At 47.3% G+C, this 24,915-nt stretch overlaps 2 protein-coding genes and 2 pseudogenes across 3 annotated transcripts in view; 1 reads left to right on the top strand and 3 right to left on the bottom strand.

Moving 5' to 3' along the window:
- Window positions 1-5,037: 5,037 nt before the first annotated feature.
- On the bottom strand, window positions 5,038-5,949 carry LOC149355342 (uncharacterized; annotated as a pseudogene).
- On the bottom strand, window positions 5,872-9,790 carry LOC149355341 (uncharacterized). Of its 2 annotated transcripts, none has more exons than XM_089577621.1 (4): window positions 8,603-9,790; window positions 8,261-8,457; window positions 7,359-7,529; window positions 5,872-6,988 (listed from the first exon to the last, which is right to left on the bottom strand). In XM_089577621.1, exons 1-4 carry the CDS (start codon window positions 8,716-8,718, stop codon window positions 6,951-6,953), a joined length of 522 nt encoding a protein of 173 aa, XP_089433747.1. In that variant the 5' UTR covers window positions 8,719-9,790; the 3' UTR covers window positions 5,872-6,950. The 2 variants fall into 2 exon arrangements, with proteins under 2 accessions (XP_089433747.1, XP_089433746.1); XM_089577620.1 differs by having other exon boundaries at window positions 5,872-5,996.
- Window positions 9,791-18,190: 8,400 nt separating this feature from the next.
- The window catches only part of LOC149355336 (uncharacterized), a 290,308-nt gene continuing 283,583 nt past the window's right edge, over window positions 18,191-24,915 (bottom strand). The window contains exon 12 of the mRNA XM_089583767.1: window positions 18,191-18,439. Within this exon, the coding sequence (XP_089439893.1) occupies window positions 18,372-18,439 (68 nt within the window). The 3' untranslated portion in view covers window positions 18,191-18,371. The remainder of the gene's footprint in view (window positions 18,440-24,915) is intronic.
- On the top strand, window positions 21,242-24,796 carry LOC149355340 (uncharacterized; annotated as a pseudogene).

Here is a 24,915-nt window from a genome sequence, read left to right as displayed (position 1 = left end):
TACATTTATCGCATGTCGCTGCGTTATTGCTATTATTGTTTGTATTCTGTGGACTTTGTTCTTGGCAATTGTTATAAGTTGATTAAAAGAATGAGAGACCGACATTTTAAGAGTATATTTGCCAGAAAAAAAGAAGCCGCGGAACGTTTCAAGAGCTTGTGTCCTTCATGACGAGAACAAAAAAGGTAGCTAAAATCAACTAGACATTGCGCATTCCCCAAAAGCCGTAGAGTAAAGGCGATGCTTAGCCGCGTAGAGCGAAGTATTAAGTTTCTTCACGCAAAATCTCAAAACTGCCACGCGCTGGTTACCTGAACAGTATTGCATTCCGTTTTTAACTATTTCGAAAAAACGCTAACTTTGATCAGGAATAACTTTTAAACTAAACAAGGCAGACGGATGAAATTTTCAGAATGGAAGGGCGATTAGACGATCTCAAACTGTACAAAAAGGCGCCGCAGTGCAATGCATATCCCAAAAGTTATTGCAAATTACATTGTTCTGTTTTCTATGCTTTTCAAACATGCGTGGCTAATAAACTAATCTATACACGTACTTCTAAATGCTTAAATATGTTCATTAGCATCCGATCTCAAAGTATCCCGAAATATATTTCTCTAGGTGCAAGAGGTTTTTCACAATTTTGCATTTCCTGAGACAAGTTGAGCTCAACTGCCAGTTTTTATCTTTGCGTTTTCTTTTACAGTTGAAACAAATTTGCAGCTACCGTTAAACCAAATGCATCTATTGAAAGCATAGAAAACTAGCTTTTTGGAGATATCTGAACCATATTTATGAAGCGAACGAGCGAGGTACAGTCGACGTACAAATATCACCAAAAATGGTTCCCGCTCACCATCAGAGTGGGACCGCCACCTTAAAGTGAAAAATGTTTCTAATGAACAATTCAACAGAAAGCTTATATCTTCCCCAAATGTGCTGAAAACTTGCTGATTCTGATGTACCACCTCGAATGTTCCTTCAAATATACCGTATGCGTCTCCCATAGCTCTTCTATTGCAATAATGCTGAAAGGGCTAATAGCGGTAGTCCCGTTGTAGGAACAACGCCCGAGCTCTAACCTTCAAAGCTTTCACAACCAACCCGCGATGCGACAAGTCGCCATCACGGCGGGTTCGGGCCAGAGGGGACAAATATGAACCTTATTGTCGAAAGCGTGTTTTATGCTCCCAAGCAAAACGGACAGCAACCAACAATCACAGTAGTCAGGGAGCGCTTTGCTCGCGTAAGGGGTTTTAAAAGCACAACAGGGGAGAAAGCACACCAAAGGAGCAAGAAAGTTCCGTGGCTCCGCACCCCCAGCCCTCGGCGGTCACTCGTGCGCGTTGGCTGGGTGATACGGCAACGGCAGCATTACTCCTCTAATTACTCCACACAAGTGAAGCTTTGTGTTTTAGTAATTAGTGTTAATTATTCACTTTATAATCCGTTTCAAACCTTCATCCAGCTTCCTTGCGTATTAGAGCGCAGCTCTTTCGCTCCCGTTTCTGCGTTTCGCGGTGTCGCCGTTGTCTGTTGTAACCAGCAGTGGACACCCTTTAAGCTGGAAAAGCAATGGAGCGCGAGCTTGGAAAGGAGAAAGTAAAAAATTACCGACGATTACGTTACTTCCTAATGCGAAATTTGAGCGCAGCAAATAAGCTGTTTCACCTTTTCGATAGATTGAGGCAAAGAAATCGAGCAACACATGTATGCGCTATCACAGAATTTTTTTTTATTTTTCACACGTATTCGCAATTTCGGCTCGGGCGGTGCACATATACAGATCCGCCGCCACCGATCTGGCTCTCTGATTGCCACCGCACAGGGGTTTGCATTAGAGGAGGAGCGAAGAAAGGAATTAAGTTCGAGCCGGCGCTTTGACAACCGGAGACTCGCAGGAAGAGGGGGGAGGGGGGCGGCGTGTACACCCAGCGGCAAACGATGGGGGCAGAAGCGCGCGCAGCAAGCGGACAACACGATAAAGGGAGGAGGGAAGAGATAGCAGCGACTGACTGATGCCGCTGACGCCGATAGTGAGTCAACCCCAGCTGCGGATGAAAGGGGGGGCGGAGCTGGTTACGAGGCCGACGCCGACGACAACGCCGACGACGACGCGAAACCCAGGAACGGACGCCAAAGAGCTGCGCTCTAAAACGCAACCTCCTCCCCTCCTTAGCCGCCGGCGCGCCAGTGGGGGCGCAGCTGTGAATAACAACCGTGACGTCACACAGTTGCGGTAGGACGAGTGCGCGCGCGTCGGCGGTGGCAGCTACACCCCCGCTCCTTCGCCAGACGTCTCTACATAGAGAAACATACTTAAGTAAAGAGCGGACACTCCCGTAGGGCCCTGCGGCCGAGCTTCTACACTGCAGCCAGCGCCCCGAGCGGGTGGTCAGACCGCTGATTTTGTCCTGCGAGATTTTAGGCCTGTGCGTCGGCTCGGTTTCCGTTTCGTCGGAATGGTCAGACTGCTAATTTCGTCCTTCGAGATGTTAAACTTGCGCATCAACTTTGTTTCAGTTTCGGTTCAATATCAATGCTTTTGATTCTAATTTACCTTTGGCTATTAAAATATTCAACTACATCGTCTAGGAGGTGCACAAGGGCTTTGATATTTCATTTCTAACCATTCCATAAATATAAACGTGATAAACTCTCGTATCGCAGAGGATCGCAGACTTTCACTTGAAACACACCAAGCATCTCGACGAACCTACGCAAGATTAGTTCATGCAGGTTGGGCTAATGCAGTCAGAGCTGTTCTTAATTTTGTGCCTTCAATGAGTCGCCTCTTTCAGTTGCAGACATAGAAGGAAATGGTTTCACACAGAGTTTATTTTTTCTCGTTTACAAATTTGAACAGTACAGGAAATACTGGATCAAGCACATTTTATATAATACATCATGACACAAAGAGCAACAAGAAAGAAGTTATGGTAAAGCCGGTGGCACCATGTCACGAACAAAAAACTACTCCACATACGCTCTGCGGGTTTATCATCCAAAACATCACCTTTGCGAACAGCACAACAGGAGTTGTCAACACCTGAACACAAATAAAGGATTAAAAAGGCATGTATAGCGCGCTCGATTCTTGCACATCAGCAGCTTTGAGCGTGAGGTTCATAGGCTGTTCAGAAATACAAGCACAACGTATTCAATGCATCATAGTAACACAATAGTAAGTTTGCAGTCTACGTGAAAGGCGATTATTGCGATTTTTGTTGCGAAAGCAACACTACGCGAGTCGCTGAGCCATTTCGCGGAGCTGAGGCGAGGCCATACTGCGCATGCGCGAGGAGCAGTGACGTCACTTGGCGCACAGCTGGCGCGCAGCCGCCGTCGCTGCGCGGGTAACTTAGAGGTGCCGCCGCCGCGCTAGTCAGTTGTGCTTGAGCAGTAGCGGCGCATAGCTAGCGTGCCGGGGCCGCCGCCGCTGCCGCGCGCTCTACATCGCCTCTCTTTCTCTCCTCGCTATTTTCGCAATCATCCAGGTTTAACCAGAGCTAAACCACTGCCAATTTTTGATCAACGTGTAGACACCACGCAAACAAATCCACATTCTTTCTGTACGCTCTTCTTCTAAAACAAGACAAATATGGACAAATGGCTAGCAACAACAACGTAAATCATCTCTTCGAAAATGGCTGCAGTTGCCTTCGAGAACAATAAAAGAAAGACAACTTTCTACAAGCATCTTCCTTCATGTACAGAATTAAGTCCATATCTTTACTAATCATCGAACATAACAACGGGAACGAGAGAAGCAATGAACCATCAGCGTAAAAAAATGAACTTAGCGACGGATATATGTAAGCAAACCCTGCGTTCTAATGGCAGCGATAAGAAACTGACACATATTAGGCTTTAAATTTATCCAGCTGCATGCCAGACATTTATTTCTTGACGCGAATGCTGTCTAAGTTTCTATTGACGAAATGTACATGCCAGAAAAGGCGAATTCTGCAGAACATCCTCAGAAACCTTTCACGGCACTGCAGAGAGCAAAAAGGAAAATCGCCAACATTCGTCATGAGCTCGTACAATGTACCACAGACGTGGCGTAGATGGGATGTTTGTTCAATTACAGAAAGGAATCGAGTCTCCAGTTGCTGTATAAATGCAAAAGCTGCTTCAGAAGGAACTGTCAAGTTTCCAAAAAACCTATCCGAAATATTATAGGCTTTGAGCATGGTGAAATACTGATGCGGTTTGTTTAGGCCACAATTCTCATCTTTGAGCACTTCGGAGCATGTGCATTCTTCTTCTGTATTTCTAAGAAATTGCCTAATTAGAAATTCAGCAACGTAGTAGGTTGCACAATCCTTTATTACTTCCGAGAATTTCTCTTCAGCTAGAGGGGAAATGTCATCTAAAGCAGGCAAGTCAACGGCGGGAGCAGGAGCCACAGTGTCGCCTACAGATTCCTGTTTCAAAGAGAAGGGCGTCACCGCATGCACGAGATCAGGCCCATCGTTTTCAGAATTTGCGTATTCTGAAACCTTGAACAGCTTCCGAATCATAATGTGTTTCAGAACAGATGTGAATTGAGACACATTAGGATTGGTATTGCATCCGTGTTTCTGTCTCATGCGGCCAAACATGTTTTCCAGGGAATCCTGCTGGAGGCGGCGCGTGAGATGAAACGAGAAATCATAATTGTTTGCGATGCCTTCTAATAGCAGAAGAATGGCTCTAATTGTGACCTGCCATCCAAACGTTGTATGTGGCTGACGCTTTCCTTCAAATTGCCACTTCGATATCCACAATATCTGACTCTCGATAAACTCGGGCAACTCAACGTGGCCCTTACGGATCGCATGCCGCAGCTTCTGTTCTGTCTTTTTTACACGTGAGCTATTCATGCAATCAAATAACTTGTCCACGCAGTCGCAAAAATTAGCAGTTACCATTGCCTCTTGAGGGAGCTCTTTGGCATGCACCATAGCGAGCAAAGCGATTGACACAGAGGAACTGAGGACTTGCGTTGCCCAGTTTACCTTCATTGCAGAGAACGGTTTCTGAAATATGTGCCTATCTAAGTTTTGGAGCCAGCCGCAGTCTCAGTTCGTGTGTTGATTGATAGAGTTCGATAATATGAGACAAATCTGAAATTTCATTTTCGATGTGAAGCCTGTGTGCTTGCAAATTGTTACGGGTAGTTTTGATCAGGTGTAGGACATCAAATATAAAGTAAATACGTTCATCATTTACGAAAAAGAATGGCGTTTCAGTCAACACGCTCAGTGAGTTGGCGAGGCTAATGTTAGTAGCTCCCTGGTCACAAATAACAGCCTTCACTGTGATTCCTATTCCTTTGAGCAGTTCGATCAGAGTAAGAAGTAGGCGACGAGTAGCAAAATATGTTGTAGACGCATGCCCAAATGTGTAGGCAATAGGCTGAACCCATTTTTTGGAAATGCCAGACAGACGAAACATCATGGCCCTGTCCGCTATTGAGGATGTTCTTTCATTTCCATCATCTGTAAACCCATGAAGGACATCTTGTGTAACATCATAGGCAAGATTTTTCTTCAGCATTGTTTCATCAAATATTATAGAGCAGACGCGATCACATTGGCTCCAAGACTCTGTTTTGGAAGCTATGGTAGGAAGTATTCCAAGAATAATTCCAGGGCTCATTTTGACGTTGCTCAGTCATCGTCTCAAAGAACGCTGTGTGGGAAGTGTGAAGTAGGACGACAAAAGCGGTATGTTCGTGGGCCGCGAAAGTGCAAGTGCCGGGCGAACTTCTTAAGCCACAAAGGAAACCGCTTCCCTCTGTCCTTCGACCGCATCTTCACGTGACAGTAAATAAGTTGAAATACCTCATCCGTTACATGAGGCCGAATGCACTCTAGAGCTTCTGAAATTGTCGATGGTGTCTTGTGTTCCATTTTGCGTCGTCTTGATAGTCTTTTTGTTCTTGGACACTTTGGCCTGATGTCACCTGATAACGTCCCTCGGTGAGTAGCGGAAGTTCCGTGCATGCGCTGCATTCATAACAGAAGGAGCTGACATAAATACATTGTATAGATTTCATTTCTATATGCACTTACTTTAAAGCCTGTTGCGCTGCTTCTCACATGGTCTGCAGAGTAACGTAAAATGCTACACGAAACTTACCACTCATACAAAAAGAAATCTGGTTGCAGTATTAAAGCGCATGAACTGCATTGTGTGCCATTTCAGGATCACTCAAAAACACATAAAGGTTCATTAGAATGTCATTTGTGTGGAGCGGGCATATTTTATACACAATGACATAAGCCGTCTGTAGAAAGCATCTAAAATGAATAATATCAAATATAATCGTGCACGTATGTCGAACCTAAGCGCAGTCAACAGGCGCCTCTGCCAGGTGTGAGGTCTTTTCATTTTTGCTCCTCTCCCTGTAAGTGCTAGAAAGAAATTAACTCAACTTGAGTAACATGCGAAATGCTACAGCTGGGATAGAATGCCCTTTTCTAGCAACCCGGAACATTTGAGGCAGAAAGTGTCTTAAATTATTATATGTATAAGTTTTAAATACTGACTAAAACCTCATGAAGGTGTGCTTTCAAGCAAACCATTATTCATCTTTATCATTGTACTAATTTCAACCATTACCTAAATTTGAAAGAATTTCTAGTTCTTTTGGCACGGCACATTGTACAACAAAAACTATCCTGCCTCCTGTAATGCTAGCTGTAGACATAGTTTGGTTTTTCCATCTGATTGAAAGAAAAACTTGACTGTTTTCGTGGGCTGAACCAAGTACAAAAGATCGAGAGTTGGCTTAGTCTTACGATGACGTCACTGCTCCTAAATTTGAAGACCAGTAGTAGCGCACTGGTTTGTCCTCTGTCATTCTTCGTCATCGTATTTCGTGCTGCTAGAGTGAAGATAATAAAATCAATACATGTGTGAAATATACGGGCAACTACAGAATGTGTCAACCTCGGAGATTATAGTGTGGCTGTCGTGGGCTTTGGGGCAGCAGTGTCTGCGTATGCAAGTGAATAAGCAACAGTCAGCGGTTCCTGGCATGACAGCAAAAATGACACATTTATGTGTACTGCTGTGAATTTGCCTTAAGGTCGCATGTAGAGTAGGTAACAGCCATTTACAGAACACAAGGTCCTCGGTAATTGTGAATTTCTGCTCGTTTACGGTAAACTATTTCTATTACAATGAATTCCTATGGAGGTCGTGGTAAGTAGCACAAGCCGAAATTTAACAGTAAACTGTTCAGACACTCAGTTGGTTTTCGACCTCACTATCGCAAACCTCATGTGTCGCAAATTATTGGTGCAACTGTACGCGACATCTTATCAACGTCTAGAATTTCACTACTTAAGGTTTTAAGGCTGTACCATTAGTTGTTGGGTCGGCAACAACTTCTGCATCCAGTGCAAGGCAATCTTGACCAGGCCCTGCAGCACAAGACAGTAGAGGACCGGTGTCGCTCGAAAAAAAGCTCAGGCATGCAGATGACGTTTGTTCCGATGAAGCGACTACTGCAATTGTGTGTGAGGATCCAATACCTGCGAAAGCACCGGTGAAGCAGAGTTTAGAGCCGAGTGAATGAACAGTTCTTTATATCAGCAACAAGCTCTGTATTAGCGTGCATGCAAAATTGGAGTGCCGGGTCTTTCACGTAACGTTAATTGATACACCATTCACGAATAAACATTTTATACACCTTTAACGAATAAGACAAACATTGCATTGTTCGTACAGTCACCTTGAGTTGCCAAGAGTATTTTTAAATGCTTTCAGTTAGCTCCTTTGTTACGTTTATTCAAGCACGATTTTAGATAACTCTTTAAAGACCAAATCTTATTTAATGCTGCAGAGCGCGCTGAAAAACCAAATGCGCGACTACTTTATGTTTATATAGTTACCTTGGCTATCTTTATACATGTTTCTTATGAGCATGCGAAAGAAACAACGCGTTTACTCTCACCGGTGGCAGTTGCAGACGGGCATTGAGAACTACTGCTGGAAGTGCTCGAGCTCGAGAGGAGGGATGAGGGTGGTACTGACTCGGTTACTGCGGCATTGGGGCTTGAGTGTATACTGCCAGCAAAAGTAGTACAAGGATTTGCAGAACTGCATTTTTTATCGAGAAATGTACGCTTTAATTGCTGGGATTAGATCGAGTCAATCCTGTGGTAATCATAAATCGTAGCTAGAAGAAGACAATTCAAAGCTTCATTGGCTGGGCGATGTTGCCAAGCGTTTAAAAACACGACAAGCGCTCACTGGAAATTACCTTGAGCGAGCTGACAATCCAAGTGTCCTGTAGGCTGAGCAGTCGGAATAGCCGTCTTCTTCAGCGAAGTCATCCCGGGGTCCATGAAGTCATCAGCGATGAAATCGTCCCCGCAGATACGGTACGTGGCGTACAGCTGGGTTGGCCATTTTTCTAACAGGTCGCCTCTCTTGGCATACTCTATCCAAGCCCTCGACCTGAAAGAATTAAGGCACAGTATAACCTGTAAATATTCGCTTCACTGGCTGAAGAAAAAACGTGCGCATAGTAGCCGGTTCTAACAAGAGATTGGCAGCACTATTTTATATTTTCTTCAAAGTACACAGAAAAGGCTTCAATCACCTGCTGTCACGAGGAATGCGGAAGAACTTCGTCCCCGGCTTTCTTTGCCTTCGCCCGTTGTTCCCACTCCACGAAACACAGCAGCAGCTGCCGTAATTTAATCCGCTCAGTGGCATATTAGTGTGGGCTTATGTACAGGCTGTAAAGATTGCTGCAGTCCTCGAACGACAAAGAAAAATATATTTATTTTATTTATTTAGGACATACTGCAGGCCCAGTGAAGGGCCCTGGCAAAAGGGGCACAATAAACACAATACAAAAAAGCACAAAACAAAAAGTGCAAGTCAAGTAAAAAAAATCAATGAACGGCCTGTTCAGTGGCATCAATGTCAACTGTAGATGATGGTGGTAACTGATTAAACTCGGTAATGGTGTGGGGAAAAAAGAAAATTTGAGTATGTTAGTTCTGGCAAAGGAAGGTTTTAATGATTCAGTGTGCCTGTTTCTTGTTGACCTGGACGTTATCGGTTGGAGATACAAATCGGGGGCCATTGACAGTTTGTTAGTTTTCAATATAAAGAGAAATCTTAGCCTTAGTATTCTACGCAGAGTTTCAAGGGACTGTATATTATGTTGAAGCAACAGAGCAGATGGTGAGTCAGTGGTGCGATATTTAGAAAATATAAACTGAACTGCTTTGCGCTGAATTCTCTCAAGGGCATTAATGTTAGTCTTTGTGTGAGGATCCCAAACAGTGCATGCATACTCAAGTTTTGGTCTAATCATGGTGTAATATGCCAATTGCTTAACCTGAGATTCTCGCTAGGTGGCGCCGCCCTGGTTAGCTGGCTGCCTATCGTGCTCCGCTTTCACCTGCCCCTGGCATAGTCCAGGGATTCGCCCGCCCCTGGATTTCCTCTCCATCGATTCAGGAAGGCTTCCGAAGCACGTGCATACCATCAGCATCACGGCCCGCTGCCGAGCTGGCCCTCCAAGCGCCTCCAAAAGTCTGAAGCGGCGCGGCGCCTCGCTAACCCTAACGCGCCGCGCCTGCACCTCTGCAATGCAGCGTCTGACGAAGACCCTGCAGCCCAGACCCACTGATGCCGCCACCGCGGGGCCTACTCCAACCGCCCACGTCACCGCGCAAACTCCTGTCGCAACCAACACTGTGAGCGACGCTGGGAGCTCCGGATCGACGGCCGCGGCGCAGCCGGCAGCGTTCGTCGTCGCCGCAGCGTCCACTGCTAGCCAACTCCACGCTCTAAGGGACGCCAACACCTTTGGGCCCATAGATGCGTCGCAGCCGCCTGCGTTCGTCGACGCCGCCGATGCCGCCGCGCCTACACCAGCCACATTACCCGCTGACACCACGACCTGCAGCCCGGCACCAGCGTCGCAGATTGTGCCTCAGGCAGACGATTCGTCGGCAGACATGGACTTCATGGCGTCCCCGGTAGATGACACTCCATCCTCGGAAATAGGCTGGTGCACCATCGGTGCCAGCCGTAAGCCTGCTTCCGCCACCCGACCCCGTTCCGAGCTCATCACTGTTGGCATACAACTCCCTCCTGGTACCCTCAATCCCAAGCTGCCTCTCTACGACGTGCTCGCCGCAGTCACCTCCGCTGCACAACTTTCGTGCAAGACCAGTGCAGACATCACCCTTCAGGCCAAGCCAGCCCAAAGCCTTGTGTTTTTAAAAACCCATTCTCCTCTCACCGCCCACCTCCTACTTTCTATCACGCACCTTCACCTTCACGATAAGCCTGTCAGCATCAAAACTTATTCTCCCCATCCTCCCATCTCATGCCTCGGCGTCATCCATAACGTCGGTGGTCACTTCACTCCTGATGAGCTCATGCATGATCTAGATTCTTTCAAAGCAGATATTCTCGCTGCTCGCATAATGGGATCCACTCAATCAGTGCTCATAACGTTCGCTGGCACCGTCATCCCCCACTTTGTATATTTCAAACACGTTGCCTTCCGGTGCGTCCTCATAAACCTAAGCCTCCCACCTGCACCCGTTGTCTCACTCTAGGCCACCGCGCCCACCAATGCCCCCAGCACAGCGTTCCGGCCAAGTGCCGTCGCTGTGCTGCTCCTCTACCCGCTGACCCTTCCGCTCATGTGTGTGCCCAGCCCTGGTGCGTTCATTGCCAGGAGACCACCCACCCCTCCCTCGACCCTACTTGCCCCTTCCTCCTTGCTAAACAACGCGAGTGTGCTAAAGCTGCATACCTCCGACGCCTAGCTTTCCGCCGCGCCACTCAACCCACCACCCCTCCTCCTCCTCCTCCTCTAATCATGAATCTCCATCAGCTCCGATCACGTCACCACCAGTCTCCTACGCCGCCATAGTTAAAGGATCCTCTCCATCCTTGACTGACGAGAGCCGCTCCTTCGACCTGCGGCTCGCAATGCTGGAACGCCAGCAGCGAGAGCAGCAGCGCATTTCCCACGATCTACAACAGCAGATACATGCCTTGACTCAAACCCTCCAGACAACCACCTCCTCTCTTACTTCCCATCTTAGCAAGCTAAATGAGCACCTTGCCACGTTTACCACTCCCTCCTCCAGCGCCCAGGTCGCCCCTTTGGCTGACCTTGTCGAAACCACCACACAGGCACACCACACTCGCTTGGTTCAGCTGGAAACTTCGGTTCTGCAGATTCTCACCACCCTCCAAGCACAATCAAAGCAATGGGAATCCTTCACATCTATGCTCCAATCCGTCCATGAGTCACTGCCCCCGGAAAAAAAGAAGGAACGCGTACCATCGCGTTCCTCTCCACTATCATAATGGCGTTTAGCGAGGACCTCGAGATTGTGCAGTGGAACTGCCGAAATCTTTGCCACAATAAGACCCCCCTCCACCAGTATCTACTCACCCGCCCCTCTCTGCCTCATTTTCTCCTTCTCCAGGAGACCCCGACGGCCCGCAATGTCACAGGCTACCGCGCCTACCATGCCACTACGGCCACACCACTTGCGTCTATTTATGTACGCAGTGACGTGCTCGTAGAGCAAATTGACATCCCCTCCATCCTCCTTAAATATTTAGTTGGTGTGGTTTATTACCACCCTTCTACCCGCATCTCACTCGTCCTTTTGTCTTTTTACAACCCCCCTGTCACTTCCTCTTTATTCTCTGCTCTGGGCAAATTCCTTCACTCTCTTCCTTCTACCTCCCATCTCCTCTTTGGTGGCGACTTTAATGCCCCTCACACACTCTGGGGCTACCCACAAACCCTCAAACCCGGCCGCCTCCTCCATTGTCTGGCTCAGGAATGCCACCTCACCCTTCCTAATACTCCTGGCTCTCCTACTCGAGCGGGAACTGCCTCACAACGCCCCACAACACCCGACCTCACTTTCTCTCGGGGTTCACTTTCCTTTCACTGGCACCTAGGTGACAGCCGAAACTCTTCTAAGTGACCACTTTCTCATCCATATCACCACCTCTCCTTCCCACATCCCTCGCTGTAATCCGGTTATTCACACTGACTAGCATGCCTTTCGCACTAATCCCGCCTCCGACTCCTTTCAATCCTACGACGACTGGACGTCGCGCATCTCTGCAGCGCTCACGTCCAGTAGCCGTCGCGTTCGCTCTCGTTACCCAATCCAAGACCAAGATCCTCACCTTCTCCGTTTATGGCGTCGCCGTAAACGTCTTCAACGCTCATTTCGCTCCCAACCACACAATGCCCAACTTTCCTCCCGGATCACTGCTCTGCGGGCCGAGATCGTCGCCCACTGTGCCTCCCTCGAGCACTCTCGTTGGAGTGCTCTTTGTGATGGCCTTGATTCTGCATTGAACTCGCGATCCGCATGGTCTCTCTTTAAATCCCTCCTTGGCACTAAGCCTGCCCTTGCTCCCACTCTAGCTAAATCCCTCACTCAGCGGACTCCCTCCGAAGTTTTTGATCAACTCGCCTCTTTCTACCTCCCGCCCCCTCAGGCACCCTCCTACCCGGTGTACTCAGGTGCGCCTAACCCCGATCTGGACCAATGCTTCACTCTCCGGGAGCTCGCATCTGCTCTGGCTGCTAATGCTGCACGCTCGACTCCTGGTAAGGATGCCATTAGTCCCATTACATACACCACACTTCGTAACCTTCCTGACTGCGCCAAAGAATTCCTCCTTCAAATCTACAATGAGGCCTGGGAGAGCGGCTGCTTGCCGAGCTCCTGGACATCCTCCCTGATTTCTATGATTCCAAAGCCGGGCAAACTTCCCTCTCTCTCTAACCTCCGCCCAATCTCCCTGACGTCGTGCGTTGGTAAGACCCTTGAGCGAATGGCTCTGACTCGCCTCTGATTTTCTTGAGGCACGGGAGTTCTTCCCCCATTCTCTCATCGGTTTCCGACGCCGCGTCTGTGCACATGACATGTTTCTGATTCTCCAGCAAACGTTCCTGTCCCCTACACCCACTCAAATTTACGCACTTGTGACCGTCGATGTTCGCAAGGCCTTTGACGGTGTTTGCCACGATCACACCCTTTCTCAACTCGCCTCTTTGGATTGTGGCTCCCGCATGTACTCCTATATCCGCTCATTCCTCTCTAAACGTGTGGCTCGCTTTCGAGTAGATACCCACTTGTCTAACCAACTCCACCTCATCCATGGCACTCCTCAAGGTGCTGTTCTCTCTCCTACCCTTTTCAATCTCGCTATGGCCCCTCTCGCCTCCCAGCTAGCTGAAATTCCCGACCTGCATCATATATTTTACGCCGATGACATCACTCTCTGGTGTTCATCTGGCTCTCCCGGTCACGTACAGGACACCCTCCAACGTGGCCTAGATCTCATCGACTCCTTTCTCACCACCGCTGGCCGCTCTCCTGCTCCTGAGAAATCCGAGCTTCTCCTCAACCATTCCTCCTACCAGCGCTCACACAACCACTTCGTCTCTCTCCACCTTTCTGGCTCTCCCATTTCTGTCGTCACACAGTGCAAAGTTCTTGGCTTCCCTTTGCATGCAGCTAAGAATGTGCAAGCCCTCCACCGCGCTGTCACCACCTGCCACTCAGTAACTCACCTCCTGCGGTGCGTGGTCACTCGACGCTCAGGTCTCCACGAGGCTCACGCGTGCCGAGTTGCCCACGCGCTGGCCCTCAACAAGGTCTTGTACTTTGCACCCTACGCTTCCTTCACTCAGACAACGCTCTCGAGACTGCCCTTGTGGGCTTCTACAAGGCAGCTCTCAACCTCCCTATCACTACCTCTACCACTAAGCTCTTTGCCACAGGCCTCTTCCATCCTCTTCGTTCTCTTCTCAGTCTCCATCGTGACTCGCAGCTTGCCCGGCTTTCCCTTACCCGTCAGGGTCAGTGGTTATTGACTCAAGCGGGTATCTCGCCCATTCCAATCTCCCCGTTTACCTCTCCCATTCCCACCCCCGCTCCCAATCTTCGTATCCTTCCCCTCCCGACCAACATGTCCCCCGTCCTGCACGCCGGACGTCGTCATGCGGCCGCACAGCACCATTCCCCTCTCTTTGATATCCAGGGCGTAGCTTACACGGATGCCTCCTTCGTGGCTCCTCGAGGTTCGTGCGGCTACGCCCTGTACCATCGACACCTCCCTGCTCCTGAAACCCACACCAGCGGGCCGTATCTACACCCTCCAGATGCATTGTCCCTCGAGGTCCTTGTCATTGCGCATGCCCTCCAGTCATTTGCCCTCCTTCCCTCTCTCCAAGAGTACACAGTCTATTCAGACTCACAAGCCGCTATACACCACATACAGAAACGCACCCTGACCCCTTCTCTCCAACAGGAGGTCGAACGAGCGGTCTCCGCACTGCAGCCTTCCATCGTTTTCCTCCGCTGGGTCCCTGGGCATTCAGGGATTGACGGCAATGAGCTGGCCCATCAGCTCGCCCGCGACACACTTTTCCGGGCACCGTTGATCCCCTGGCCCAAGCCCTCGGAAGACGGTGGGAGACTCACCCTTCGCCGCACCATAAAAGAGGTCTACCTTGAGCTCCGCCTCGACAAAGGCCTTTACCCTCCCCCTCATCCATCACTCACGGTACCAGCGTCTCGCCTTCTTCGGCACATTCAGATGAATGCAGTTATCACCCCGTCCCGCCTCTTCCTCTATCGCTATCGATCGGACCCTTCCTGTCCCAACTGCCCCTGTATCTATGCGGACCTGGCCCATTGCCTCTTCTATTGCCCGGCTGCTCAGCAGTCGGGTTCCTTCCCCCCACCCTCTCTATCCATCACCACCTGGCTCGACTGGCTTGGCGCTGAAGGGGAAGAAGAACAGCGGCTTCTGGTCGCCCAGGCGGTCGACATGCTCGGCCTATAAATTATGGTCGAATAAAAGTCTTTTACTACTACTACTACTTGCTTAACGTTAGGGGGAGCTTGTTTTAACTTCTGCCTAAGAAAACAGAGATTGCGAAACGAAGAAGAGCATACGGTTTCAATGTGTTTATTCCAACTAAGATTATTCGTTAGTGTTACTCCTAGGTACTTGTATTCTTTGACTTCTGAAAGGTTCCGAGTGGGAAGATTACATGAAAAGGAATGACTGTTTCTTTTATTAGTGATCCGCATGAATACTGTCTTGTCAGGGTTTAGTTCCATCGCCCATTTAACGCTCCATTCACTAACATTCTGTAGGTTATGATTAAGTAAAATCTGGTCGCCTTGAACTTTAACTTCATTAAACAAAACACAATCGTCGGCAAACAACCTAATTTGAACAGGATGAGAGATGATGTCGGTGATGTCATTAATATAGATAAGAAACAGTAATGGCCCAAGGACACTGCCTTGCGGGACACCAGAAGTGACTGGAAGTTTGTTAGAACAATGACCATCGATACTAACATATTGAAATCGGTTAGATAAATAAGCCGCAACCCAATTAACAATAAAAGAAGGAAGACCTATAGTTTCAAGTTTATGGATAAGTTTATTGTGCGGAACTAAATCAAAAGTTTTCTTAAACTCTAGAAATATGACATCTATTTGGCCGGAATTGTCGAAAACTTGAGCGAAATTGTGAATTACGGATGTAAGTTGGGTGACCGTAGAAAAGCCTTTGCGAAAACCATGCTGGAAAGCCGATAATTTGTTGTTGTCATCAAGAAATGTTTTAATGTGATTGGCTACGATATGTTTAAGAAGTTTGCAGCATGAAGAGGTCAACGATATGGGACGGTAATTATTAAACAATGCGGCATCACCTGCTTTGTGTATGGGAACGACACGGGCCACCCTCCAATCGGGTGGTAGACTTGAAGACAAAAGAGAAGCACGAAAAATGATAGCAAGAAAGTGCGAAACCATCTCAGCATAACGATGTAAAAATGAATTAGGTATTTCGTCAGGCCCAGGAGTTGCTTTTGTTTTAAGATTCAAAAGCATTGCAAAAATACCAGGTTGAGATACGAGATCGTGCACAGGCTGGTCACAAGAATCACGAGTTGTGAAATTATTTGCAGGTTGGGAAAACACACTGTGAAAATATGAATTGAACTTGTCAGCAATATCTTTTTTTGTTGGCGAGCAACGTTCCCTCATGCATCATCGCAGGGAGAGATTTTTTTTCTTTGCTTAAAAAATTCCAAAATTTCTGAGGAGCGTTACGAATGAAATTTGGCAAAATGTTTTGAAAGTAATGTCGCTTTGCAGCCGCAACAGCTTTGGTCAAAGAAGCCTGCTTCATTTGAATGATGTTGGGAGGGACAGGGGCTCTTCTTGAGCGTTTAAGCTTTCTTTTGAGATGCAAGATTTCTCGCGAAATCCAGAGATTAGATTTGCCACTTTTTTTTAGCTCTTGATGGAATAAATTGGTTGATACAATATGTGCATATGTCTTTAAACTTGGTCCAGAGGTCACATGTGTCAGTTCCGACAAAGGTGCTGAGACACAGATCTAAACAATCAATTACACTCTCATCCCTGGCACGCGAGAAATCTTTTACAAGCACGGTTTTGGACGGTATGGCACATTTATCAGTGACGAACTCGCAAGTGAAATACACCAACTCATGATCAGATAGTCCTTGATGGATCGAAACAGAAAACATTTCAAAAGAGCGGTTCACAAAAATCCATTCAAGAATGGAAGCAGATGAGCCATGAATACGTGTAGGTTGTCCGACTAGTAAGGCTGAGATCTGGGCGAGTTGGTATGCATTCATACTGGTGAACAGCGCAAAAAAGGAGGGACAACAACAAGACAAGCGCTGTGTCAGCGCTTGTCTTGTTGTTGCCCCGCCTTTTTTGCGCTGTTCAACAGTATGGTTGTCCGACTCCCTGTTTCAAATTGTTGCACAGCATAATGTCAAATAAGTGTTCAGCATTTGCGCAATGTCGTGAATTAGATGAGGCCAACTCCCAATTAGTGTTAGGTAAGTTAAAATAACCTACAAGAACTACGTTTTTATGTCTGAATGATGACATGTGTTCCGACAAATCGCGTAGAAACTGAGGAGGGGAATCTGGAGCTCGGTAAACAGCGAATGGAAAAATGGAACGGCCCCTAAAAGATAGCTTTAGGGAAATGCTTTCATGGTCATCGATTTGGTGAGTTAAACTAGCATGAATATTGTTTTTAACCAAAACCGCCACTACGCCACCTCTTGATAATCTGTCACGCCGTTAGATTTGATAAGCTGGAGGGAAAACGTCTTTGTTATCTATTTCATCACGAAGCCACATCTCCGTAATGATGACGATATGTGAATTGTAGCCAAGAAGTGCCTCAAGCTGTTCGCTTTTGTTGATTATACTCCGCGCATTAATGTTTATAAGTCTTAATTCCTTCTTGCTCCGCGCACTACGTCATTCACTCTTTCGTGTGTTCCGCGAGGGCAGTTTCACCCTTGTGCTAGTGGTATCATCCCACGAAAACATTTGGCCAGCAACGAGCAACTTATCATTGATTAAGGTCACCTTCATTTTCTTGTCTCTCTCAGTTTTAGTACTATCCCATAATAGTTTTCGTTTCCTGGGGGTTTCCTTTGAGTAGTCATTCTGAATAGATACTTTTTTTCCTTTAAGCTTTTGAGCGTTTTTAAGGACTTTGTGCTTTTCATTGTAATCCTGAAAAAATATGATCACAGACCTGTTGGCAGTGTTGTTTCCTAAACGATGAATTCTACCGACAGAAGTACAATGGACATCAAGTGTTTCCGAGAAAATTTCAGTCAGAACCTTCTGTTTTAGATCAGATTCTGTCTCATCTGGTTCCTCGCTTACACCAAAAGTGACTAAATTGGAACGTCTACTGTAATCTTCCATATAGACCAGTTTTGACTGCAAGGTGTGAATTGTGCGTTCCATATTATCAATACGTGCTGTTTGTTTTTCAAAATCCGCAAAGCGAGCGCTTAAGTCAGATAGTGTTTTTTACAAATCTCCTTGCTGTGTTCTGAGGGCTACAATCTCTGCTGTTAACTTGGAATGAGCTGTAAGCAACTGCTTTAATAGTTCTGTACTGTCTTCATTGGATTATCAGGCCCAGGGTTAGATTCAATGTCACCACATAAAAGCAGCGCACAAACACAAACCACGTCTTGGCCAATGATAACACAGCGTTGCGGGCACGGCAGGACCAAAAGACCGCGGCAATCACTTCTAATTGTAGTAGAATAACAACCAACCTGTGCAAAGCAGAACAACGAAGCGCAAGGCAACATGCCTAAGTGCGGTCCGCTGTGCCCACTGAAGTTGAATCCTGGCTGTCGGTCTTTTAAACGAAGGTCCGGGCAGGCCACATGGAACGGGGGCGGTGCTTGAAGAAGGTAACCATTCCGCCAGGAAATGAAATCTCCCGCATCTGTTGTCAAATAATCTTCAAGGCACGTGTCGACTGTAGCGGTATCCTGATGAAGAAGCAGTTTGGACAGACCGAGCAGAAAAACCTGTGCAAAGCAGAACAACGAAGCGTAAGGCAACATGCCTAAGTGCGGTCCGCTGTGTCCACTGATATCACAGAAAAAAATATAAAGGAAAAATAAAACCGCATTTATAACATGTTTGCAGTCAAGCACGTTAACACATTGTTCATGAAAAATTCTAACTAGCCTCAATCCCTTGCGGAAGCGAGCTGACGTAAACTGATTTTTTTTTCTCTAATGCAGTGACTTGTCAATGGTTGTCTCTATGGTTTCCTTCAAGACCGTACTTATATGCGGCAAGGACCAGTGATAAACTTTCATTTTGCAGTGATCCAGCCCTCGACCAGGATCCGACTTTCAATCCCAATGGAAAATGATCGCTGATATAGCGGTCCAAGGATCGGGAGTAAGAACAGCCCTAGCGCAACAGATATTACTAAGTAGGTGCGAAACAGCCAACAAAATTTGCCAAGTTGGTGTATTACTTTTCCCAGAAAAAAAAATTAGCAGTGGTTCAGCTCTGGTTGAACCTGGAGGATTGCGGAAACAACGAGAGAGAGAGAGAGGCGATGGAGAGCGCGCGGCAGCGGTGGCGGCCCCGGCACGCTAGATGTGCACAACTACGCCGCGCCCGGCGCAGAATAGGCACATGTTCCATTTCGACGCCAGCAGCGTCAGAGCGCGCTGAAGCCGCCGAAAACGATGTTCAAGCGGCGTCGGAATATACAGGGTCTCGCTTTGCCCAACGTGACGTGGCAGTGCAGCGCGCGTGCGCGTTACGTCGGGGTATAACAAAGCCCTGAGTCACCCGCGCAGCGGCGGCGGCGCGCGCGCCGCCAGCCGTGCGCCGTCCTCGCGCATGCGCAATACGGCCTTGCGTCAGCTCCGCGAAATGGCTCGGCGACTCGCGTAGAGTTGCTTTCGTAACAAAAATATTTCAATTTGATAATATGGCTAAAAAACGTACCTATCAATGCGGATCATCTGAAATTCTCGACGCAGATATGAGAAATTATGAGTGAATAAAACGTATTATTAGCATTTGTTGTACTGCAGTCTAAAACAACCTTGTTTGCTAATATTTTAGGCTTCTCTCTTTTGCTGTTCGTTTCCCAGCGCTCTATATAAAAGGTCTGTGTTACGTGGGCCATCGATAAATTCTGTGTTTAAACGGAACGTGTTGCGAGTGAAGTTTGGAAAATTACGCTTTCGAAGTAATGCGCATGCTCTTCTGGGAAAGGCAGTACAAGAGCAAACGGGTGGCTCCCGGCTCATATTACATGCTACACGCGCAAAATACGTTCACGCAGCATAACAAACGATTTGCTACATTGTTCTTAGCTCAAGAAATATCTAAATTAATCCTGCAGACAAAAAGAGAACTTGCCGGAAAAACGAGGCGGCGCGTTTGAAAAGCACGGTGAGGTAACCGGCGGCACATGACTGGCGCAGCGCTAACTTCTATATGGAAACAGACCATCCACCTTGAACGGACCGCTTGGATGCAACCCGGTGGACGTGTGATAAGTTGTCGACCTTTGAAGCAGAGGGGAAGCAACATAGGCCGCCTGGCGGGTGGTCAGACCCTTTTTTGCTCGGCCGCGAAACGGCTCGAGTGTCCGCTCTTTACGTAAGTATGTTTCTCTGTGGTCTCGTTGCAGTCGAGTCAACGTTTCTAGATAAGGCAGTTGGAAAACTTGCTCCGGGTATGCGGCCCCTTTCTGTCGCCGATTTCATCTCAAAGAGGTTTGAGCGCCATCTCTCGGGTGGTGGGAGTACCGCGTTTGTTTTCCCATGACCTCTGTGACCAGCTCAAGCATCGGTTACTTTAACATCGTGCTTGATCTCAGAGGCCACGATTTCTCTTCGCCGCGGCGCCCATTGGCTGCGCTTGGTCACAGTTTGCTGCGTTAGCTCGCGCCTCGCATCGTCTGCGCCGGCGGCGGCTGCTTCTGGCCGCGCTCATCTACGAATTGCTAAGTCCACGTGCGCTCCACGTCAGCGGTACGTGAGGGCAGGATGCTCGAGGTTGAGCTTTTGGCTTTAAATATCGGAAAAAACTGGAAGCCCTTCTTTCCGCGGTTTAGAGAAACATGACGTACCGCTTGCCTCCTCGTAGTTTATGTTGATAATGTTCCTCGGGTTGGTAATATGCGGTTGTGCAGAGCAATTACCAAGTCTGCTTAGTCGGCCATGTCCAGACCGCATTTCTGTTGACCGTTGACGCTGACCTTCCTTGTAAGGTTGGCGATGTGAAGCGCAAAACTCTTCGCTTCGAGATCCTCTTAAACTAGGGGGTCGCAGTTGAAGCACTACATTCCGAGAAGTGATGGCCCCTTAGCGCTCATTTCACAGAACTGGCTGCACCTGAACTGAATACAACCGAGAGGCATCGCATTAAATAAATTTTTTCCTTGGCTGGTTTTAACAGTTGTGTAAAAAAAAAAAGAAAATAACAGATTTTTTAGAAATTCAAACACCTACTGAATTTCGTAGCCTCAGCCTGGGTGCAAAATGCTACGTACGTCGCAAATTCACCTCGTTACATGGAGAATGTGATGCTTGCCGCCTCAAAGGTCCCGGCCAGGGATCTTTGCGTCGCCAGCCGCGCGTCGCCGGCAGACGACACATGGTGATGCGGCGAATTTCACGTGGTGGCCCGCGGACAACGCTGCCCGCATATAAGCGAGCTGATACGAAAGCAGTCTCATGGATCCTGCCGCTTCTGTGTCGATAGTTCCTCTTGTGATGTGCATTTCCTACCAAATCCATGCTGCTACCCTATAGCAAAGCAAATGCTGCAAAGCAACACTAAGGATTTAGAACATGCCGGCGTGTAGTGTACCGGGATGCCGAGCGGGATATGATTCGACAGAGTCAAATTCTGAGAAGCGGCATTTTTCAAGCGTGCAAATGACCCTAAGGTGCTGAAAGCATGGACAGAAGCAATTCCGCGCAAGAACTTCAAGGTAACGTACAAAACTTATGTGTGCGACCTCCATTTCCCGCCTGAGGACATCAACTCCTGCTTCCAACACGTCGTTAACGGTCAAACCGTTAGGATTCCTCGAGGTAGGTTGACGCTGAAGAAGGGTGTGGTGCCATGTATTTTCACGAAAGTCACCCGAAGTTACATCAGTGGCTTCCGCCGATGTTTTCGCCTGTCAGAGCAAAAGAGGAGATGAAGATGGCTTCGACGTTCCGGAGAGCGCCGAACATCTTGAGGTCGCCGCTGACAAACGCACGATGGAAAATGTACCGTGGTTTTCTGTTCTGCAAAACACACCAACGTTTGAGGCATGGTGCGTAAGAGCCTCAGCCGATGATTTTATTATCTACAAGCTGGAGGAGCGTGAAGGTGTTGTAGTAGTACAGAAAGCTGTAGTTGTGCGAAACAACTTGTCCGTTGATGTCAGTGCACGAGATGTGCTTGTGCCGGAAAGGAGCTACGTTCAAAATTACATCGAAAACTGCACTTGCAAGCCTGAATGACGTGACGACGTTTCTTTAGTACATTATCTTCCTGAATATTTGCATAGGGTGCGAAAGTGAGCTTTTCCCTAGCATTTCAACCTGAACGACCGCCTTGAAATCTGATGGTGTATCGCACAGTAAGAAATGCATGCAAGAAAATGAACTCCATGCAAGAAAATGAAAAAAAAATTTGAGGACAGAGTGAAGCACCTAGCAAAAAAGGGCATTAACTCTCAACGCAAGGCGCGGTGGGTAATTAAGAACCTAAGGAAAATTGTCATTAGGGCAACTGCTTTTCGTGAAAAAGCGAAAAGGGAACTCGATGCTCTAAAGCACCGGCTCTCGCAGGTGTCACCAAATGTCTTGGAGAAAACACTGGAAAAAATACCTGATGGACACCGGGAAGCCTTTCGCACAGCATTTCAAGCTGCAAAAGCAAAAACGTCTAAGGGAAGGCTCTATAGGTCAGAATGACTCGCGACATGCATGCTCTTACGAATTTCAAGTCCGAGAGCGTACGAACTCATGGTAAAGATGAAGCTCCTGCCGCTTCCGACAACCATCCTGCTAAGACAGATCATGCGTGGGATGACCTGTGAGTTCAGGTTTAGCAAGGTAGCTCTCATCAGTGTCGGAGCGTTCATGAAGGACAGGTCAGATGTGCAGCGCTGCGGAACATTAATACTGGACGAAATGAAGGTGCGGCGGCTGTTGTTTTCAAACAAGAACACTTATAAGATTGACGGCTTTTTGAATTATGGCGATGGCCACGATTCAACTATAGCTGCTGACCACGCACTGGTTCTTATGTTCGTGCCCCTCTTCCACTCCTGGGTTCAGCCCATTGCGAGTTTTGCAACAAAACATGCAGCACCTGAGAAGGTGTTAGCAAGGCTCGTTCTGGAGGCCATTGTAGAACTTAGCAAGCATAATGATGTTGTTGTTGCCGTTATAAGTGATGGAGCCAGCATTAACAAGGCCATGTGGTCCCAGTTTCGCGTATCAGGCAAGCTGCATGCACCGAAGCACAAAGTGGACCATCCGACTGTTCCTGTGCAGCACCTGTACTTCCTTTGTGATGTCCCGCACATTATAAAGTGCATCAGGAACCATCTTCTTCATCATTAGAACGCAATGGTGAGCTAAAGATTCCTTTTAACAAACATTCATAGTATGTTTTCGAAGAAGTATTTGTTTTCGATCTGCAAGTTTTTGCAAACTTGCAGATCAGCAAGCACAAGATCAACTATGACCACTACCGGATACTACAGGAGGTTGATGGCAAACAGCAGCTATGCGTCGTGCCTAAAGAGAGCATGTCAGCCCTGACAGTATCAGAAAAATTTACGTCCGGCTGGCTGTTTAGGTAGTAAAGGTGCTGAAGTGTGTGCAAAATTTAGCCGAACTAGAACTCCTTGGCGCGGTTGCGACACATATTAAAGCTCTGTATTCATTCGTTTGTTTATAGGTATTAAGCACAGTACTGCAGTCGGGCTAAGGGTCTACCAGCGGCTCGAGCAGCCTGTACTGGAGCTGTGATGGCACTAGTGAGTTCACGCTCATGGTGAACAGTCTGTTTGATGCTTTAAACATAAAACTGTCTCAGTTTGGAATAACAAGCTCCTCGAAGGAAATGGAGGTAAGCACATATAAACGAAACATCTAGCAAAAAGCTGCAAATTTTCTCTAACATTGTTGACTGTTTTTTTCCTCCTGATTCACCTTCCAGGTCATCCAGAAGTTCCTTGATGCACTAAATATGACGGAGAGGAACCACATTTCTGAAGGAACTGTTATGTTTGCTTCGCAACCTACCACTGAATCTCTTCGTGTTACTCTTGCGTCAGTCCTAGATTTCACGAAAGATCTTTTATCCCAAGGAGCATCTTATGTACTTACCGGAAAGCTGAATCAGGATCATTTAGAGCTAAGCAGTACAAACGGGAGCAATTTCTTCTTTCTTTTACTTGCGGACTCTCATTAAGTCGAACTTAATTACTTACTTCGAACATGCAGAACACCCGGAAACCATACTGAAAATGGTCCCGTTTATTTAAACTGCATATATTTCGAAAATTTTCAATCTCCTTAGAGTTGGAATGCCTAAGAATAGACTTCATTATACGTTTTAACTCTAAAAAAAGTCATGCATCTTATATTTCAGACGTTTTTTGGGCTGACCAGAAGCTACGGAGGTGATGAGGACCATCCCACTTTGACAAGCTTCTTTCACATATACAGGCTGTTGAGTTTGTACGCACCGATAAGCGCTTGTGTTGGTATCAATGTGATAGAACACACGTTCGTTCTTGTCACTGTTGAAGAGACGATGAAGGCTGGTAGAAAAGAACGGCTTGTATCACGTCAGCAGCTTCAGAAGACCATTGAGGGGAAGTTATCTGAAATCTACGCATCCACACAAGTAAGGGAAAGCGTCGCTCCCGATCACGGATATTACGCACCATCAGCCCAGGATTGCGTCATATACTACTTGTGTGGTTACCTCGTAAAATCCTTTCTGAAATATGAGAAGTGTCAGGAGTGGATCAGTAGCATTCAGTCTTCAAATTCAGAATTCCCAGAGGCATTTCTCACTCTAGGGAGAGAATTCAAGCAGGGGAGCCTCAAGAAACCATCATCGGAACTCTATAACATGTTGCGCAATTGAAATCAAGATTTCGCCTATGCTGCAAAAGAGCCTCTGTTCAGACACTTTTTGGGCCCTCCTTAATTCGCTCAAAGAGAGCGATGTGACGTGTTGGCTGCCCTCTCACAGAGATAGTACAGCTGCAGAGCTTTAGCATTCTTACATAGCACTACGCATGCATTTTGCCGCTAAAGATGCTTGCAAAAAAGCTCAGCGCTTCCGAACTTGCTGCTGCAAGAAAGAAAGCCAAACTGATCTGAAAGGTTGAAAACTTTCCTTTATTGACTTGATCACTGAAAGTTGCGCTACTGTAAATAAAACTTAGCTGAAGGGTAAAAGACACTAAATCTTGTTTCTTTGATTTTTTCTTGCGGCACAT

Source organism: Amblyomma mixtum, chromosome 3 (genome assembly GCF_055824585.1).
Source record: "Amblyomma mixtum isolate Tamu chromosome 3, ASM5582458v1, whole genome shotgun sequence".
Taxonomy (NCBI): Eukaryota; Metazoa; Arthropoda; class Arachnida; order Ixodida; family Ixodidae; genus Amblyomma; species Amblyomma mixtum.
The sequence above is the reverse complement of the archived record's forward strand: the minus strand, read 5'-3'. Positions and strand labels throughout refer to the sequence as shown.

Bases quoted from the DNA above. Each gene is read 5' to 3' on its own strand.
- LOC149355341 (XM_089577620.1), bottom strand. From the start codon at position 8,718: ATGCCACTGAGCGGATTAAATTACGGCAGCTGCTGCTGTGTTTCGTGG. The intron at 8,458-8,602 runs GTGATTGAAGCC...TAATTCTTTCAG, and splicing joins CGCATTCCTCGTGACAGCAG to GTCGAGGGCTTGGATAGAGT. The intron at 5,997-7,358 runs GTACAGCCTTAA...TTATGAATGCAG, and splicing joins TGCCGACCCAACAACTAATG to CGCATGCACGGAACTTCCGC.